Source organism: Amia ocellicauda, chromosome 6 (genome assembly GCF_036373705.1).
Source record: "Amia ocellicauda isolate fAmiCal2 chromosome 6, fAmiCal2.hap1, whole genome shotgun sequence".
Classification (NCBI taxonomy): domain Eukaryota; kingdom Metazoa; phylum Chordata; class Actinopteri; order Amiiformes; family Amiidae; genus Amia; species Amia ocellicauda.
In genome coordinates, this window is record NC_089855.1 from 38,934,061 (window position 1) to 38,954,074 (window position 20,014).

Consider the following 20,014-nt stretch of genomic DNA (forward strand, 5'->3'; position numbering starts at 1 on the left):
ATTGACTCCACCTCCAGATTCCCAAACTTGGTCACCTTTCCTTCAATCTAGTCTAATCACACAACAGCTGGACTGAATTTACTGAAAATAACATTTACTTCAATTAAGGCAAATCTAAATACAAGATTAGGAATGCTAAGACTTTCTGAAAGTAAAACAAAATAGCTCTCTCTCTCTCACCTGTCCTGTATCTGACTTGGGTAACTCCCAAACACTTATTTTTGTGTTGTGTTGCTTTACTGTACATTTTCTAAGATGATAAAAGAGATTAGATTTTTTTAACCTATTTTTTTACTTTGACTTCTCTTTTTTTACTTCTTTAGTGTAAATTACTGTTTAACAAACCCAACATATTAATAACATTAACATCTGTTTAACCATTCAATCATGAAAAAGTAGAATCATACTAATCGTAATAAATCGTACAATGAAGATGTCTGTGGCAATTAGGATTGCCATCCCGCCAGTATTTTACAGGACTGTCCTGTATTTTTACACTACATGGGCAAAATTATATAGACATCCCTTTTAATTTGTGCATTTGGTTATTTCAGCCACACCCATTGCTGACAGGTGTATAAAATCAAGCACACAGCCATGCAATCTCCTTAGACAAACATTGGCAGTAGAATGGGCCTTCAATCAGGTTGGAATGTTCGTTGCAATGCCTCCATGCAGCGTGGAGAACAACAGTGAAACAAGAAGAATCCAAAGTTGCTCTGCCTTCATTTTAACAGTCAGAGCTTTTCATACACACAGAAGACAAAGATCTGGTTATCATTAGAAAGTCATTACTATGTTATCTTAAAGGCTAACTAAGCAGAACATAGAACAGAGTTCATAGGTCAACACATGGTTTTAGGCAACAGGCACTTAAGTCATACCGTTTGACATTGTCTCCAAGGTTGTCATCGTAAATAACAATCAGAAATCAAACTACCTTCTGGCCTGACCTTCTAGCTTGACCTTATCTTTCTTAAGCATATAATGAAGTAAAACAGGTGTGAGATCTAACTTTCCTTCCACAGGCCGTTCTGAATAGCTCAATGACTTTCAACATGGCACTGTCATAGGATGCCACCTTTCCAACAAGTCAGTTAATCAAATTTATGCCCTGCTAGAGCTGCCCCAGTCAACTGTAAGTGCTAGTATTGTGAAGTGGAAACGTCTAGGACCAACAACGGCTCAGCCGCGTAGTGGAAGGCCACACAAGCTCACAGGACGAGACCACTGAGTTGCTGAAGCATGTAGCGTTTTAAAATCGTCTGTCCTAGGTTGCAACAATCATCTAAACTGCCTCTGGAAGCAACATCAGCACAAGAACTGTTTCCTGGAAGCTTCATGAAATAGGTTTCCATGTCTGAGCAGACTTCAGACAGTGTGTGTTTAGTGGAAAAGGAAAATCAGTTACAGTTTCCTTAATGTACTTTTATCTGTATAATCAACAAGCTTGTTAAATTATGTTGTAATACCAACATAAAGGGGGTTGCTAACACTGTAGAAATGCAATATTCATACAAAAAAAAATTAGATACTGGCATAGATGTGGATTTATAATTAGAAAACGTATAAAACTCAAAGGAAAAGAAAAGTCTCACACTCCTTTAGGAAAATAGTTTTGTTTAGGCAAAATATAACAAGTCTCTTCTAAAGTATGTTTCTAATGATAGGACTACACATGACTCCATCTACACATATGGGTATCTAATAAAGCCCACTCCATTCACTGCTTTTAGGTATATCTTAAATTATGGTGTTCCCTAGAAATTCTACTGTTCCACATTGGTAAACCTCATTATTGTTTAAATTAATTCCTTCCATCATTCAACACATCTGTTAAAATAAATAAATGCATTGTAGCAGATCTGGGGAAGTTATTCAGCTGGAGTGCAGGACGTGCCTTAAAATATGTTAATATAAGAAGTGTCCAAGGCATCCCTTTAATGTACAGTGTATTTTTTCTAGAGTGAATTGCACAAGAATTGCTCCTTCTCCAACCACTTGGATGCTTTCAGCTCCCAGGATACTCTCCTTGTCAGCAGTGTGTCATGCAGCTGGAAGCCCTTTGGTATGTATTCTGTTTCTAAACAGAGCATAAAAGTATGATGTAATGAATCATTGATTAGTGTAGTGTCCGAGAAGAGAACGGGCTGCATTACAAAGTTAAGGTTAGGAACTCAATGGGAAGTTTATTATACCACCATCTTAATCTTACAGCAGACCACGAAACATATTTATTGTACTTCCTCTAACAGATAAAATGAGAATAATTAATCACATGATTTATTTTATTTTTTATTTGAAATAAGCAGCTTGTCTGCCTGTGTTGAATTTCAATGTTCTCTCCAAGGCCACATGTTTTTCTTTGGGTGCTCTGGTTTCCTCCCATGTCCCATGTAGCTGAGGTTGATTGGCTACTCAAAATTGCCATGAAGCCATGTTAGTGTGGTGTGCATGTGTGTTCATGCTGCCATGCAATACCCTGAATTGTGCCCTATGCCTCTTGGTTTAGGCTCTAGCCCACCATGACCCTATACTGGATGAAGTGGTTATTGAAAGTGGAATATAGTTGACAATCTTGTTTTTTAATATATTTCATGTTTTTCATTAAACAAATACTTTCAGTTCTATTTGACATTTGAAAATATTCAAAGGAAATTTTTGAAAATCTCAGCCATTTTATACTAATTATACAAATTATACTTGTGCGACTTTCCTCACTTGAAAGTTGAACAGGCTTTCTTATAGTTTTAGATTTTTTTGCATTGATATTAAAAATATCAGCTTAATACCAAAATGTAAAAAAATTCAGTACGTTTTTGTGAATTTCCTTTTTATGCTGCACATAATAATTGTCATGACCACCTATGCAAACAGCCAGGGAAGTGGAGGACTTAAGGGTGGGAAGAAGCAGGTATACAACAGTCCAGGTCAAAGAGCCAGCGAGCAAAGCAATAGAGCCAAGGCAAAGGGAGTAGTTGGGGTCACAGGCAGTAGGTCAATTGATTAGGCATCAATCAATCAATCAATCAATCAATCAATCAATTTTTATTTGTATAGAACCCTTCGCAGGGTAGCCACAGAGCGCTTTACAGACTAGTAAACATACAACAAACGTACCGCAAAATAAAATACATAAATACAATAAAATAAAATATAGACCTGTAAACATTTTACATGATCTAGAATAAAGTGAGTGAACATTTAAGTAAATAAACCATTTAGGCACAGAGGAGAGAAAAACAAAAAACTCCTATGGATGGCATGTAGGAGAAAATGAATCTCTGGGGGTCCACGGCTTAGGGCCTAGGCCTAATGGTTGCCTCCCCCTACAGGCAGTATAGTTATTACAGCAGCAAGGACCATATAACTGAATGCTCTACCACCTGCGGTTTTCTTGTGTATTTTAGGGAGCGCTAAGTAACCGGCTTCCTGTGATCTCAATGGCCGACCTGGAGTGTATTCGATAAGGAGATCTTTTAGGTAGGGAGGTGCCAATCGCTTTAGTGCTTTAAATGTTAATAAGAGAACTTTAAAGTCTATCCTGTAGTGCACGGGCAGCCAGTGAAGAGAAGCCAATACTGGACTTATGTGTTCATGTTTTTTTGTTTTTGTTAGGATTCTTGCAGCAGCATTTTGGACTAACTGAAGTGCAGAAATAGCTGTTTGTGCTGCCTGACAGAATGGCATTACAGTAATCCAATCTAGATGTAACAAATTTGTGTATCAATTTCTCAGTGTCCTGTAACGAGAGGAATTGTCTTAGTCTAGCAATGTTTCTAAGATGGAGGAAGGAAGATCTCAACACATTCTGAATGTGTGATTCAAAGGATAGATTATGATCACAGATGACACCCAGGTTTCGTGCCATCTCCTTAGGGGAGAAATTAAAGTTATCATTACTCAGTTTTATTAGTGCATGATGAACAGTTCGATTTTTGTCTCCTAAAATTATGACTTCTGTTTTGTCAGAATTAAGCATAAGAATTTTTTTTGTCATCCATGTTTTAATCTCAGACAGACAGCAGATTAGTTTTTCTAGGTCTATGGTATTGTTAGGATTTACTGACAGATATAATTGTGTGTCGTCTGCGTAACTGTGAAAGTTAATATTATGTCTGAAAGTTAATATCAATATACAAACAATCAGAGGGCAATCCAGGAGTCAAAACACAGGGAATTAACAAAGGTCAGGAACATGTGAGATCAGAAATCAAGAGGCACACTTAGAATTGCAGGTAAACTGACCAGACTTAGCATTGAATGTAACTAACAGGGGGTTTAAATACAGAACACAGGGAAGCAGAGGACAGGGATGTGTAGTGCAGTGTTGAGGAATGTTAATTGAGTGATAGCTCATTGTGCTGGGGAATGTGAGACAGGGTTAGAATTCAGGTGATGATGACCTCTGTAGGCAAACTGGGGAAGTGTGGAGAGCTGATGTAACAATAATGACTGCAGAGTTGTAAGTACATGGTTCAGTCCCTCAATTACTTCTTCATAAGTCTGCTATAGCTATTACCAGACATTATTATTATTATTATTATTATTATTATTATTAATAATAATAATAATAATAATAATAATAATAATAATAATAATAATAAATAATATTTCTTTATATAGTGCTTTTCATGAAGAAGATCACAAAAATCAATGCCTGCACATACTTATCTGCATTAGGCATTTGTTCAAGTCTGACAATATTCAAATGTGGGAAAAAGAAACCTAAATTAATGACCAGATTTGTAGGAATGATCTGATGACTGTAAATCAAAGGCTTCTACCACAAGCTTTAATTTGAATGTATTGCTCTCAAGGATATTACTAATAGAGAGGCAGCTACAGATCTATTTGGCATAGTCCTCAAATAGAGCTGATTGTAAAACCCTGACAGCTAATGGTTTTACCAAACAGAAGTATATATATATTTATAACTATTAATAAAAGTACATTACACTATGTAACACCATTTTTGTTCCTGGGTAGTAAGTGTTATTTCCTAAAGTTCCTAAAGTTCACATATACTGTAAATACAGTATAATCGTAAATCTCGAAAAACTACTCACTTCTAAATCTTTTGTAGTCATTTTTGTATTACTTTAGTATAAATACAAGTTAATTTGGATTCATATGTTTTTTTTTTCTGACTTTATGTTTCCTCATTGGAAATAGTTACATTTCAAAATATCACTGTCCTGAGCAAAGTTTGTGTGGAATAATACACATTTTCTATACTTTTGATGCATAAGCAATTAGGAAATAACACTTACTACCCAGGAACAAAAAAAAAAGAAAATAATGTTTACACGGTGTTATAAAAATGTTTACTATAAATGAAACAAGTACTGCATTGTCTGTACATGACACAGATAATTATGTATATGTAGTGCTTATTTAAATTGTGGAGTGCCTCAACTTTTATTATTATCATATTATTTGGACACATCAGTTGAACCCGGTTCTATGCTATGGATAATCTGATGATTTCTCTCCAATTTAAACCAATTATGTATATGTATACCAATTGCCTTTCTTTTTTATTTTTTCATTTAGCAGCTTAGCCAGCCCTTACCACATCAAAGACCTCTCCTTTTGGGTATTGACAGTAGCTGTGATTGTGATGAAAGTTATACTTTTAAGTTTAAAAAGTTGATAGAAGGAAACAGAAAAATCATGCATACTTTACTTATACACTCCTGCTGGCACATGCGTAAATGAAAACCGTTTTGTTACATATGCAACCTTGTTTATCTAAAATGAAGAAACAGTTTCCCCAGAGGGTGTTGGGAAATTACCTTTACCCTGGAAACACTTGAATAGCCTTATAGGCAGCTGTGTGCAGTCAGTTACTTGGTCCACTTCTAGCCGTGGACCCCTAGAGATTCATTTTCTCCTACATGCCATCCATAGGAGTTTTTTTGTTTTTCTCTCCTCCGTGCCTAAATGGTTTATTTATTTAAATGTTCACTTACTTTTTTTTATTTATTTGTATTGTATTTATGTATTCTTTTATTTTGCAGTACATTTACTGTATGTTTACCAGTCTGTAAAGCTCTGTGGCTACCCTGCGAAGAGTGCTATACAAATAAAAATGTATTGATTGATTGATTGCTCCAGCTGAAGTACACTGCACACAGGGACAACGCCCTCTTTGCCGAGCCTTATAAGGCCGAAAGACCGACCCCAGGGCAACAGGGGGAACTGTTTCTTCTTTCACAAACGCGACCACTTCATGCTTGCGATGTTTACATGCCAATAGCCCTATGTCACCGCTGTCAGTGTTCTTCTTAAAGAGACAGTTGCCTGTTAGCCATATCAAATTGTCATTCGCATAATAAAAAGTAGCGACTTTTTTTCTGCCAGAATTAAATGCTATCAATGCCAATACTAGCAATCAACAATGTCAAGGATGATCTGAAAGCGAGGTGCATGAGGCAAGCAAGGGTTAAAGATAAGGTGAATAAGGTGCCCCCACTTAGCAGAATCCATAATAATAATAATAATAATAATAATAATAATAATAATAATAATAATATGTGTGTGTATATATATATAATCACGTGTCGAACTAAAAAACACACAGAAGCGATAAGGCTTTCAGTGTCTTATTGAAAAGGCAAAGAGGGCAGTGCAGTGTACTTGAGCTGGAGCTGGAGGCAGGCCAAGTGACTGACTGCACTTTGAACCAGGGATTTTCAAGTGTTTGAGGGGTAAAGGTCATTTCCTAACACCCTCTGGGGTAACTGCAATGCAACCATAGTTATCAGAAAAAGGAACCAAGGGGAAGGGGTTTCTGTGCACTTCCATAGGAATCCGATCGAAAACGTCACTCTAACAAATCTGCCATTGGCCCCTGTGCACGTCAATCAGAACAGGTCCCTTCCCGCTTCATGTTCTATAAAACAGACTCCTGCGCAACCTTGCAACCCTTGGGCAGTGCTTCCTTTTTCAGATAACTGGGGTTGCATTCTCAACCCATCGTTATCTTTCAAGTCAGAAGCACTGCACAAGGGGGAGGTGTTACTGTATATCAAAACCATCACAACAGAGGAGGCATCGAGCTGATAAGGGATCTTGCCCCGGGGTGACCGCTAGGGGACCTCGGCAACACAACTCCAGACAGTAATCTCATGGGCCCCGTAGGGCTGCACTTGGGCTGCCCAGGAGCGAGGACCGCAGTCACGCTTTTACCAGTAACTGTCTAGAATCAGCAAATACAAAGTGGGGCTGCAAAGGTTAACTCTTACGCCCTCCGCTTACAATAGCAAGGCCGGCTGCTCTACTACTAGTGCAGCTAGGAGCGAGGCCGTAATCTACTTGCGCAATATTTGGCGTGGGCAATCAAGCAACTTGTGAGGCCTCCGTGCATTATCGTGGCAGTGGTCCCCTGATCCAACAGGAGTGACCGCTAGGGGACCTCGGCAAAACAACTCCAGACAGTAATCTTGGGGGCCCCGTAGGGCTGCACCTGGGCTGCCCAGGAGTGAGGACCGCAGTCACGCTCTTACCAGTAACTGTCTAGAATCAGCAAATACAAAGTGGGGCTGCAGAGGTTAACTCTTATGCCCTCCGCTTATAATAGCAAGGCCAGCTGCTCTACTAGTGCAGCTAGGAGCGAGGCCGTAATCTACTTGCGCAATATTTGGCGTGGGCAATCAAACAACTTGTGAGGCCTCTGTGCATTATCGTGGCAGTGGTCCCCAGATCCAACAGGAGTGGGGCCACAGAATCACTGAAACATAATGTAATACACAGCCAGCTAGTCAACAAAGTAGCTGAGCTGAATATATATATTGCATGGTAGCATGAACATTCATGCTGCCTCCGTGCACCACAGGAGCATCCTACTCAACTGAACAGTACAGATTGGAGAGCTCCACTGTGCTGACAACTATGAACTATGAACGAACTATGTACACCACGGTGTGCAGGAACGAACTCATGCGCCACCCACGGAACACAGGATCAGTTGATGCCTGCTGATTAGACCAGCTAACGCAGGGCAACATTAGGTCTACTGTGCTGACAAATGAAGCTGCCCAAGCTGCAGCCACCCACAAATGTCTGGCAAGGGGGTGCCTTGAAAAAGGGCCCACAATGTGGCAACACCTCGAGTCAAGTGGGCCACCAGGTGTTCAGCGACAATCCAATGTGAGAGGCACTGCTTTAAAAGCGCCTGGCCCTGTGTCCTTGCTCCATAAGAAACAACTGGTCTGAGTGCCGAATGTCCTGCCAATTAGTGCGTTCCAAATAGCACCCGAGGGCCCACACAGGACAGAGCAGGTGAAACCGACTCTCTTGCTCCGAAGAGAAGGGAGTAGGATGAAAAGCCATCAACTCAATAGGCCTGTTGACATGAAATGGAGACAGCATTTCCGGAAGGAATGCAGGGTTAGGCCGTAGTGTGACCCTGGAGCCATCTCCCGCAAAACGGACACACGATGGGTGTACAGACAGGGCGTGTAACTCGCTTGAACGTTTTGCAGAGGTGATTGCCAGCAAAAACGCAGTCTTAAGTGAAACTAGCTTCAGCTCAGTTGAGTTCAGTGGCTCAAATGAGGCTTGGAAAAGTGCATCCAGCACTATATCAAGATGCCATGCGAGCATGGGTGAAGGGTGCGAGGAGGCCGTAGCCGTTGAGCTCCCATCAGAAACTGTGCAGCCAGGAAATGAGACCTAGGGGGCTCGCCATCAATCCAGACACGACATGCGGAGATGGCCATCTGATACACTTTGAGCGTGGACGGGGACTTACCCTGGACAAACAGCTCTTGTAATATGAACCCAATGGGGCAATTAATTGGTTCTTGACCGCTGTATTGACACCAGGTGCTAAATGTCCACCAATGGTAGGAATACTGCGACCCAAGAGTCTTGGGTGCAGAGTTGCCAATTTGAGAGTTGCTAGGGTGAGTAAAGGTGGGCCAGAGGGCGCTGGAATGCCTCAGGATCGCGGCTCAGGCAGTGGGGGAGGCGGCGTCGGACCAGGCCTCCTCCTACCACAAGCTGCCGTAGGCTGCAGGGGGCCAGGGTGGCAAGCCTGGGGGGGCGCCGGCCTACAAGAAATATGCTGGCGGATGTTGGCAGAAGGGCGTGGCTGTTGGCTGGACTGTGGCCTGGGAGCCACGATCGAGGGGCCTCCCCATTGGCAAGCCGCTGCAGGCTGCCTGCACTGCTGGGCCTGGGGTGCAACGGGGTAAACCCGGGCCAGCTGCAGGCACTGCTCTCTCTCTTGGAGGGTGCATGAGATCATCTCCTCCACAGAGGGGCTAAAAGTGAAGCCCGGCGAGATGGTGGCGTCCATGAGGCGGGTCCTGTCAGCCTCAGGAAGCCATCGTGCCTGGGACAGCTAGAGCTGGCTGTGAGCTGCCACAATGGCTGCCAGGGACCACCCAGTTGCCCTTGCCCCTTGACGCATCACTATCACCAGCTGGCCAGCCACCACTATCTCCAAGATAGGGGGCGTGGTTGGTGATGTGTCATCATGCTCCAAGGGCTCAGCCAGCTGGGCCAGGGCCAGCAGGCTCTTGCCTCATACGCCCTTTGGAGCAGCGTCTCCGTGATGTGACACTGCCTGTTGTTCCAGGCCAGGTTGCGTGGCTCCGCAGACAGCGGAGGTAGGGAGATGAGCGCAGCGATGGTTGAGTTGACCCACGGCAAGTCCACCAGGCCTGCTTCTGCCGCACCCTGGGTCCTGGCATAAGCCTCCCCTCTCCTGCCTAGGGTGGGAGCTGTTGCCGGATGGTCCCAGGTGGCCCTCAGTACATCGAGGAGATCAGGAAGAAGCGGGAAGGCCCATGTGGGTCACTTGAGGGTTGACCTCTCTCGAACCTGGAGCGCGGCAGGGCAGGATCAGAGGCCCAGGGGAGCTGGAGACACTCCATGGCCCTCTGAATCACTGCCCTGTCATTCAGGGGGGCGTGCACAGCCGTAGCGGTGCACATTGAGGGCACGTCAGGCAGGGGGGGCTTTGCTGCTGTGGGGGGAGCAGCTGCCATTGCAGGTGTGGTCGCAGAAACAGGCGCAGCAGCAGACGCAGATGTAGAATTGGGCATGGGAGGCACGACTGTCTCCGTAGCTGCGTGTCTGGCGGAGGAGACGGAGGGGCTCGGGGAGAGTCGGAGATCCAGCGCCACCGAACCCCTACTGTCACTTGCTGGAGTGGGAGATCGCCGGGCACTGCGGCGATTGCGGTGGCACCCAGTGGGAGGCTGGGGCTCCGGGCGCCCCGCTGTTGGTGCCCAGACAGACGGGACATAGGACCTCACCACTCCAGGCAGGCAAGGTGTGTCGGCCACAAGCGGTGCAATGGCGGGGCCGAGAGAAGCTCATCACCGACTGCACATGCGCGTGACCAAGGAAATGTGCAGCGGGGGTGCCAGTCAGTGTTTGCAGCAGGAGGCACACAATAACTGAAATGCTGCCACAACAAGTGGAGCGCCTAGTGGGCTCGCCACTGTAAGTGCGTCTCCATCCGACAAAGTTTATGGACACGGGGGCACTGCAACACCAACCAGACACAACCTTGTTACAAGTGCCGTGTAGGGCCGTAGGCTTAACCACACCATGTGTGCTGGGGTTTCCGTGGACACCTGGTGATGCAGGGTCTGCACATGGATGAGGAGGCCAGCAAGCTGAGCGAGTGAGATGTCCTACAGCTACAGTCATGGGCTGTAGTGCGAGCATAAGCCGGCAGAGGAGCCCCTCATGCGGGAGAGATCTCTTACGATACAACGAGGCTCAGGCCAGGCAGCCGAGCCTCGGATTTTACTGCCGCTGCAAGCGCTCCTGCTCTGGAGGAAAAAGCCCTGTGGACATAAAACCAACACAGCAAGCAGTTGACTATTATTAACATGACTATTATTTTTATAAGTGCTCTATTTGTAAAGCAAAACTGAAACTGAAAGCACAGCTGGAGCCCTTCCCCTTGGACAGTGCATCCGACTCCGACAAGATAACAATCATTTTAGGGATTGTGCTAGTTCCCCTTTAACTGCAATGATAAGAAAATTTTGTATTATATATATTGTTTTTCTTTTTCAGACAAGAGCAACTATAAACAGCTACTGGGAGCCATGGACTATTCCTTTCTCTGTGCCTATGCAATTGGAATGTATCTGAGGTAAACAATAAAGAAGTTAAAACTTTGAACAGAGATCCCAGGTGACAATAAATTATCATCTTTGGTATATCAGTTGTATCATGGTGGGTATTTATCGTAAACAGTAAAAGAAACATGTTGGGTCAATTGCAAAGAATCTACATACTAACTAGTACAGTACTATCCCAGCTGCCTGCTCAAATGCAATTAAAAAATATGCTGAAAAAAGCTGGAGCCAGCTGAACCCCTGCTTGGTACGGTACTAAGATTAAGTGCTATTGTTCAAACCCAAAAGGAACTGAAGGGGGCGTATGGCTCAGAATGAGAACATTTTAATTATATGTACAAGTATGGTAATACAAAAAAAGACCCTAACTGATTATATAAAAATTCAGTAATGCTGATGACACCTTCCTTAAATTGTTAGTACATAAGATAGTACATAAGTTAGTACATAAGGCCTACTGTATTGTAGTTGCAATGATATTTTTATTTGAATATTACAATATATTGTATATTACTTTTTATTAGTTATATGTGTAGTTCTATACAGTTTTTCTTCAATTTTCATCATTTTGGCTCTGTACACCACCACAATGGATTTGAAAGGAAACAATCAAGATGTTCTTTAAGTGTAGACTTTCATCTTTAATTTGATGGTAGTTACATCCAAATTGGGTGAACGTTGTAGGAATTACACCAATTTTTATATGTGGTCCCCCCAATTTGAGGGGCTCAACAGTATTTGGACAAACTAACATAATCATTAATCAAATTTTGTATTTCAATACTTGGTTGCAAATCCTTTGCTGTCAATGACTGCCTGAAGGCTGGAACACATAGACATCAACAGATGCTGGGTTTCTTCCCTGGTGATGCTCTGCCAGGCCTTTACTCCAGCTGTCTTTAGTTCCTGTTTGTTCTTGGGGTGTTTTGCTTTCAGTTTTGCCTTAGAAATCAAAACAAACCAATCAGAGAGATTAGGTGTGTCCAAATCGACTATTTGGTACATTCTTAAAAAGAAAGAATGCACTGGTGAGCTTAGGAACACCAAAAGGCCCAGAAGATCATGGAAAACAACTGTAGTGTATGACAGAATAATTATTTCCCTGGTAAAGAAAACCCCCTTCACAACAGTTGGCCAGATCAAAAACACTCTCCAGGAGGTAGGCGTATCTGTGTCAAAGTCAACAATAAAGAGAAGACTTCACCAGAGTAAATACAGAGGGTTAACTACAAGATGTAAATGGAAAACAGGAAGACCAAATAAGAGTTTGCCAAAAAACATCTAAAGAACCCTGTACAGTTCTGGAACAACATCCTACGGGCAGATGAGTCAAAGATCAACATATACCAGAATGATTGGAAGAGAAGAATATGGAGAAGGGAAGGAACTGCTCATGATCTGAAGCATACCACCTCATCTGTGAAGCAAATTATGGCATGGGGATGTTTAGCTGCCAAGGGAACTGGTTCCCTTGTTTTTTATTGATGTTGTTTTGGTGTTCCTGAGCTCACCAGTGCATTCTTTCTTTTTAAGAATGTACCTTTAGTTTAGGTTTGAGGGGAGCTAGGGTTATGTTTACATTCTCTGTATGTCCTTTTGGCTTGAGCATGTGCACTGTCTGTATTATAAACACACTTATTTCCCCACATCACTGTCTCTGTGCGCCTGAAAGCCCCGGCAGTGCTGGACATACCCCTCACACTGTCACAATATGTATAGGCATTGAATACTCATATATGCATATGTATTTCTGCAATATTAAGCAGGCAGTATATTTTTGGACTTTCAAATGCTTAAGTATCCTAGAGGCAGTAACTGTTACTTTGAGCTGCAGTTTGCAATTGCAAAACATTTTCAGTACAGTGCTGGGAACTAATTTCAGCAACCAATTCCATTGCAAACGGTACTGAGATAGCATACTGGTTTAGTACGGAGCTACGTGTTAATCCCAGGATCATCCTCAGTTAGTACACTGCTTTTGGTTCTGACTTCTAACTATGGTGCAACTAACATTCAAGTTTTATTTTATGCACATCTCTCAGTATACTTCAGCAAACAGAAGGCCAACCAACAAAGCATACATTAACTTTGATGCCAGGAATTGTAAAGTGTACAAATCTGGATCTAGATTATTGTTCTGATAATTTATAATGTATAACTAATGCAATTAATGTATTTCTTTGCAATAATGTAATTTAAAATGTAAAGATGCTTTTCTTTGAACCCTGTAGTGTGTTTAAGTGAAATAGACTCCATTTATGTATAATTTCATTTAAAAATAAAATAACTAATTCATAGGAATTCTGATATATTGGACGACCAACATCAAACATCATGTAATCACTAATTATGAAAACACACCAGTATATTTCATTATATTTTTCTGAAATCAATTTACATGTATCAATTTATTTTGAGTTAACACACGTTTCTTAAAAATGTATTCTGATAGAGTACAGTTTGAGGGTTATTTGGCAAATTGGTGTTGGATTGGCTTTTATCAGTATTGAACTTTCACATTCAACACAGAATCATTTTAATGTTTGTGCTTTGTGATTTGCAGTGGGATAATCGGAGAGCGGTTACCTATCAGGTATTTTCTCACATTTGGGATGCAGGCCAGTGGTTTCTTCACTTGTCTCTTTGGCCTTGGGTATTTTTACAATATCCACAATTTCTGGTTTTACATTTGTGTTCAGGTAAGTGAGATGTAAAGTCTTATTTCTACTAAAATTGGAATTGTTTATGATCCCCAGATGGCCCATCTAGTAAATGCCTCTTGACTGAAAACTGGGTAAGCATTGGGTAGACATCAGATGAGGCAAATTCTCAGTTAATTACACACCAGTGTAATTACAGACCCTGTGGCTTCTAAGGTACCTTCAGATTCACCAAAAATATATTTAATGCTCTTTTGAGCATTTGGCTCTGTGAATTCTGCCAACATGACAGTACATTCTCTTTTAATTTGACAGTCCCAGCTCCTATAAATCTTTACCATAATGTCCTGTGATACGTATGTATTTTGAAATCTGCAAACCACTTACTATTAATAAACACAAAGATTCCACAGTAATCATCTTTTGTTTAAATTAAGAAATTAAAAATACATTTTACATTGTCTGTATTTTGATTAGGTGGCTAATGGATTAGTCCAAACCACAGGCTGGCCCAGTGTAGTGACCTGCATTGGGAACTGGTTTGGTAAAGGAAGGTGAGACATTTATTCAATTCTAACTGTAATGTAATGCTTATTAAAACTTTTTTTTGGCCACATTATTAAAATAATGTAATATCAATCCTGCACTCTAATCTGTGAAATAATTGCTACTGTACAAACACCTGCAAATTGTTTGTTAATTCCCATTGGTATTTTGTATTTTGACTAATGTAGAATTTTTACTGAGGAAAATGTAAGGCTTTGATTTGTGGCTATGTTGCTCTGATGTTGAAATTGAAGGATTAACTGGATTGTTTTTGTTGTTTGTTATGGTAGAAGAGGGCTAATTATGGGAATATGGAATTCTCACACTTCAGTAGGCAACATACTTGGGTCTTTAATTGCTGGCTACTGGGTGTCAACAAGCTGGGGGCTATCCTTCATTGTGCCTGGTATAACCATTGCATTGATGGGCATCGTCTGCTTTTTATTTCTCATAGAACGTAAGTACACTTGTTACATAACTTGAGCCCTGCCCAAATGCAGTAATCCAAAATGTGACTTCTACATCTTATAGATTGGTATTCTGAGCACTTTACTTTTTGAGTGTTCAAGTGTCAAGCATTAACAATTTCAAGTACTCAAACTTTAGGGCAGACCATATTATTTTATGTAAACATCAAAAAACATTAGTCTTTAAGCTAATTTCCACCAACAAGATACCAGATCATGCCTACAATAGGAAGATAGGGGGTGGTACCATTAAAGTGAATTACTAGACACCCACAGTTAAAACACATCCTACAATAATTTTGCTGTAGTTATTAAAAACACAATCAGGAAATAAACCCTTCCTCTCTAATTTACCAACACATTAGGTTTGGTATACATGACTAGTGATTATATAAAAACTTATGTTTAACTTCTGAAGATATACAGTATATTATTTACAGTTTTTAAATATTTGAGTAATAAAGTTCCTGTACACTAAAACACATCCCTACAACATTTTATTTATTTTTAATTAGATGTACAACATGTAAGAAAGGCCATTTGACCCATGTGCTCGTTTGGTGTCCATTAATAACTAAGTAATTAAGTGATCCAAGGATCCTATCCAGTCTATTTTTAAATGTTCCCAAATTTTCAGCTTCAACCAAATCGCTGGGGAGTTTGTTCCAGATTGTGACAACTCTCTCTGTGAAGAAGTGTCTCCTGTTTTCCATCTTGAATGCCTTGAAGCCCAATTTCCATTTGTGTAATTCATGTGTGTGTATGTGTTACTTAGAGAAAGTTTTGAAACATAACTTAAAAGCCCATTTACTAAACAACTAAAAAAAAAAAACGAGTATAGTCTACTATACAATTTATTGGACAGGTGATTGACAGTGTGTGTTTCAGGCTTTGCTTTCTTTCACCCTTTGTTTTTACAGATCCTGATGATTTGAAGTACATCTCAAAACAAACCAGTGTGAGTAAAATCCAACTTCTGCAGTCTTCCTGAGTGTGTTTGTTTAGTTTGCAAGCACAATTTGAATTGTCTGAAAGAGCTCAGACCCTTTCAGAGTGCATTTGAATCAATGAACATTTAAGATTTCTTTTGTTATGTTCCATGTGCTACTCAGCCATGAAACTGAAGAACCTGGTAAACTGTATCCAGAGTGACACTTGGCATACTGATTGTCACAGCAGCCCATTTCAGCACACCCCATTTCTTCAAACAAGATATTGTTTTCTTCTATCAAGAGAGAAAATTCTTGCAACAATAAATTGTGTTGTGTTCAGAATTTATTCAAATTACTTTTTTGTTTTCTGAAAAACAGTTATTTCTTAAAACTTTCTTAAAAAGACTTTCTTAAGTGCAAAAGACTAAAATCAAATAAAAAAATAAGGATGCAAAACAAACACAGTAAACATCAATGGGATGTTGTATTAAATTGAAGATTTCATTTATTGATCCATCAAAAAAAAATCACTCTTTTTCAAGCCAGTGGGAGCAGATGTTCCTGCAGAAGAGAGCTCTGGCACAATCTGAAGTGCTTTGCTTGTCTTCTCTAGAGCAAAGAACAAACCTGTTACTCCAGGATTAATACTATTCATTTTAAATAAGTGGCATGCATGATGATTAAATTATGTCATTGCTGACATGATGTCACAATGTTACACTGCCAGACGGTTTCACAATATGCCCTGACAGATATCTTTATTGAAATTAACTAAGTTCATATTTTGTATTTGGGGTGTTCCTTATTGTACAGTATAAGATATGTCCTCACATGCAGTTTGTGTGAGCAGACAGCAAAGTTAATTCAACTTAAGGCTTATTTTATACAATATGAGACACCACTAATTCAAGCATGCGTTTGAAGTTACTTACCACCAGTAAAGTCTGCAGTCACCCTAAAGTCGTCTTCATTTTTTGGCAGAGAAATATCGACAGCAGTTTGAGTGACCCATTTGTTTAGAGATAATATTAGTAAATGAATAATATCACCTGGAACTGAAGGTACTGTTTTATGGTTTTAAGGTTGTTAGATTTTACTTGCTGTAGGAAATGACTGCTGTAATTAAATAAATTTTCTTACACCAAGAAAACACAAGATGTTTAATTTGTGTGAACTGGTCAAAATAGCTGTTTCTCTTGTTATAAGAAAATTATTTTTCTGGTAAGAATGTCAAGAAATCATTTTTGGAAGTGTGTGTCAATAGCCACTGAAAATGCAACACAAATTGATTCACTTTTTTGAGAATTCACATTCATTAAGTGATATCTGTCAGTTAATAAAAGATTGAAAGGGTTGACATTTGAAAATTCCTGAGTGAATGCATTGTTAATAGCCACAGCATGCCATTGATGATTCCCCATGCAATGTGGCAGTCCCTAGATGACTTCTGACCATTAGAAACAAGACATGCTCAGCCAGTTGTGTGCTACACCCTGGGAACTCCTGGCCAAAGTTGGTGTTATGGTAATATCTAGATCTCCAAGAAGTTCTTTATCACTTTACAATCATTTGTTGGCATACAGTGCAATCATTGTTGGACTATGACCTTTACATTTTGTCTATTTACTTGGTTACTGGTTACTTGATTAAGAGATGTGTCCTGTTTCACAGCAGCTGGAAATTACCAAAAACAATGAGAATGGGTTCACATGCACAAAAACCTTAACATATAAGGAAGACAACAAAGAAGAGGTGAGTCTTTCAGTTCTAATATAGTTTTTTTAATTTTCACTTATCTTTATTCTAAATAATGCTATTATTATACAATGTGTTGCTGTTTATATTGATAACTATATTTTCTTATTACCCATCCTTTGAAAACACTTGTTTACTGTCACAATCTCCTAGTAAACACATAGTGTGTTTTTAGGAATAGTGTAACCTCCCATATTGTTTTGTAATTATTATATTTGTTCTGCTCATTCTGTGCCTCTGCATGTCACTTTTAGGGAAGGTCAAAAGTGGAATAACACAACATTTTAAGTATTGGTGACATTAATTTCTTTGAAAGATTCTGTGGAAAAAAAAGAAAGAAGGGTGAACATTTTTAATGCCAGGAAAAGTCAGAAATATTTCAGATCACTCCTAGACTGGGAGTACACATTCTTGGTTATATTTATACTGTTGGTTATCAAGAATGAGCATATTTTTTCAGACCTCCCACTCCCAACCTTAAATGCAGCTGTCCTTTGAGATTCACTTATGGCAACTCTTTTAGCTACATCATATTGCAATTGCTTCAGAACATTAGGACTAGAACCCTCTGAAAGTTCATGGTATAAGCTATACATCTATATGTGCACATACAGTACGATCATTTCTTTGTCAGTGGGCAAACATACAAAATCAGCAGGGGATCAAATACTTTTTTCCCTCACTGTAATTGCTGCAAAAGGTGGCTCTACAAAGTATAGATTTTGCGGGGGTGAATAGTTATGCATGCTCAAGTTTTCTGTTTTTTTGTCTAATTTCTTGTTTGTTTCACAATAAAAAATATTTTGCATTTTCAAAGTGGTAGGCATGTTGTGTAAATCAAATGATACAACCCCCCCAAAAAAATCAATTTTAATTCCAGGTTGTAAGGCAACAAAATAGGAAAAATGCCAATGGGGGTGAATACTTTCGCAAGGCACTGTAAAATGAAAACATTTTCAATGGCCCAGTGTCTGTGAACTAATGTTATTACTTTGTTTCTGATACAGAATCCAGACACAGAGTTGCTGATACCAGAGCAAGGAAATGGTTTGACTCCAGTCCATCAAGTTATGGTGGTGAAGAGGGAGCTGTTAGCTATCAGCTTCATTGGTGCTTTGAGGATACCGGTACATGGTTTAATGTGTATGCTTAAGATGCTGTTCTATATTGCTCTTATATTTTGTAAGTCACCCTGGATAAGGGCGTCTGCTAAGAAATAAATAATAATACTAATGAATAATATATATATATATATATATATATATATATATATATATATATATATATATATATATATATATATATATATATATATATATATATATATTACACACACACACTACCGTTCAAAAGTTTAGGGTCACTCAGAAATGTCCTTGTTTTCCATGAAAACATACATGAAATGAGTTTGAATAGGAAATATAGTCATTGACAAGGTTAGAATTAAGTATTTTTAATTGCAATAATAATTGTGTCCTTCAAACTTTGCTTTCGTCAAAGAATCCTCCATTTGCAGCAATTATAGCCTTGCAGACCTTTGGTATTCTAGTTGTCAGTTTGTTGAGGTAATCTGAAGAGATTTCACCCCATGCTTCCTGAAGCACCTCCCACAAGTTGGATTTGCACTTCTTACATTGAGATCCAGTGACAGTGTTGGTCACTCCATTAATAGACATAATACCAGCTAACTGCTTCTTCCCTAAATAGTTATTGCATAGTTTGGATCTGTACTTTGGGTCATTGTTCTGTCATGGTATTGCAAAATGGAGTGATAGCCTTCCTTCTTCAAGGTCCCTTTTACCTTGTACAAATCTCCCACTTTACCACCACCAAAGCACCCCCAGACCATCACATTGCCTCCACCATGTTTGAAAGATGGTGTCAAGCACTCCTCCAGCATCTTTTCAGTTGGTCTGTGTCTCACAAATGTTCTTCTTTGTGATCCGAACACCTCAAACTTAGATTTGTCTGTCCATAACACTTTTTTCCAATCTTACTCTGTCCAGTGTCTGTTTTCTTTTGCTCATGCTAATCTTTTCTTTTTATTGGCCAGTCTGAGATATGGCTTTTTCTTTGCTAGAAGGCCAGCATCCTGGAGTCGCCTCTTCACTGTTGGCATTGAGACAGGTGTTTTGCGGGTACTATTTAATGAAGTAGCTGCCGGTTGAGGACCTGTGAGGCGTCTGTTTCTCAGACTAGACACTCTAATGTTCAGTTGTGCGCCCACTCCCACTCCTCTTTCTATTCTGGTTAGAGCCAGTTTGCATTGTTCTGAGAAAGGAGTAGTCCACAGCGCTCTACGAGATCTTCAGTTTGTTGGCAATTTCTCGCATGGAATAGCCTTCATTTCTCAGAACAAGAATAGACTGACGGGTTTCAGAAGAAAGTTCTTTGTTTCTGGCCATTTTGATCCTGTAATGAACCCACAATTGCTGATGCTCCAGATACTCAACTAGTCTAAAGAAGGCCAGTTTTGATGCTTCTTTAATCAGCACAACAGTTTTCAGCTATGCTAACATAATTGCAAAAGGGTTTTATAATGA

The 20,014-nt window shown here is 40.0% G+C and overlaps 1 protein-coding gene across 4 annotated transcripts in view; it reads left to right on the top strand.

Annotated features, from left to right (window-relative positions):
- slc37a1 (solute carrier family 37 member 1) overlaps nucleotides 1-20,014 on the top strand; it is a 110,484-nt gene that overhangs the window by 47,033 nt on the left and 43,437 nt on the right. The window contains exons 4-11 of one of the 4 annotated variants that reach the window (XM_066707101.1): nucleotides 1,966-2,068; nucleotides 11,047-11,125; nucleotides 13,675-13,810; nucleotides 14,249-14,325; nucleotides 14,608-14,774; nucleotides 15,705-15,742; nucleotides 17,388-17,468; nucleotides 18,479-18,598. In XM_066707101.1, the coding sequence (XP_066563198.1) occupies nucleotides 1,966-2,068; nucleotides 11,047-11,125; nucleotides 13,675-13,810; nucleotides 14,249-14,325; nucleotides 14,608-14,774; nucleotides 15,705-15,742; nucleotides 17,388-17,468; nucleotides 18,479-18,598 (801 nt within the window). Of the gene's footprint in view, nucleotides 1-1,965; nucleotides 2,069-3,426; nucleotides 3,484-11,046; nucleotides 11,126-13,674; nucleotides 13,811-14,248; nucleotides 14,326-14,607; nucleotides 14,775-15,704; nucleotides 15,743-17,387; nucleotides 17,469-18,478; nucleotides 18,599-20,014 lie in introns of those variants that run through there. The other 3 variants (XM_066707103.1, XM_066707105.1, XM_066707104.1) reach the window with 3 other exon arrangements.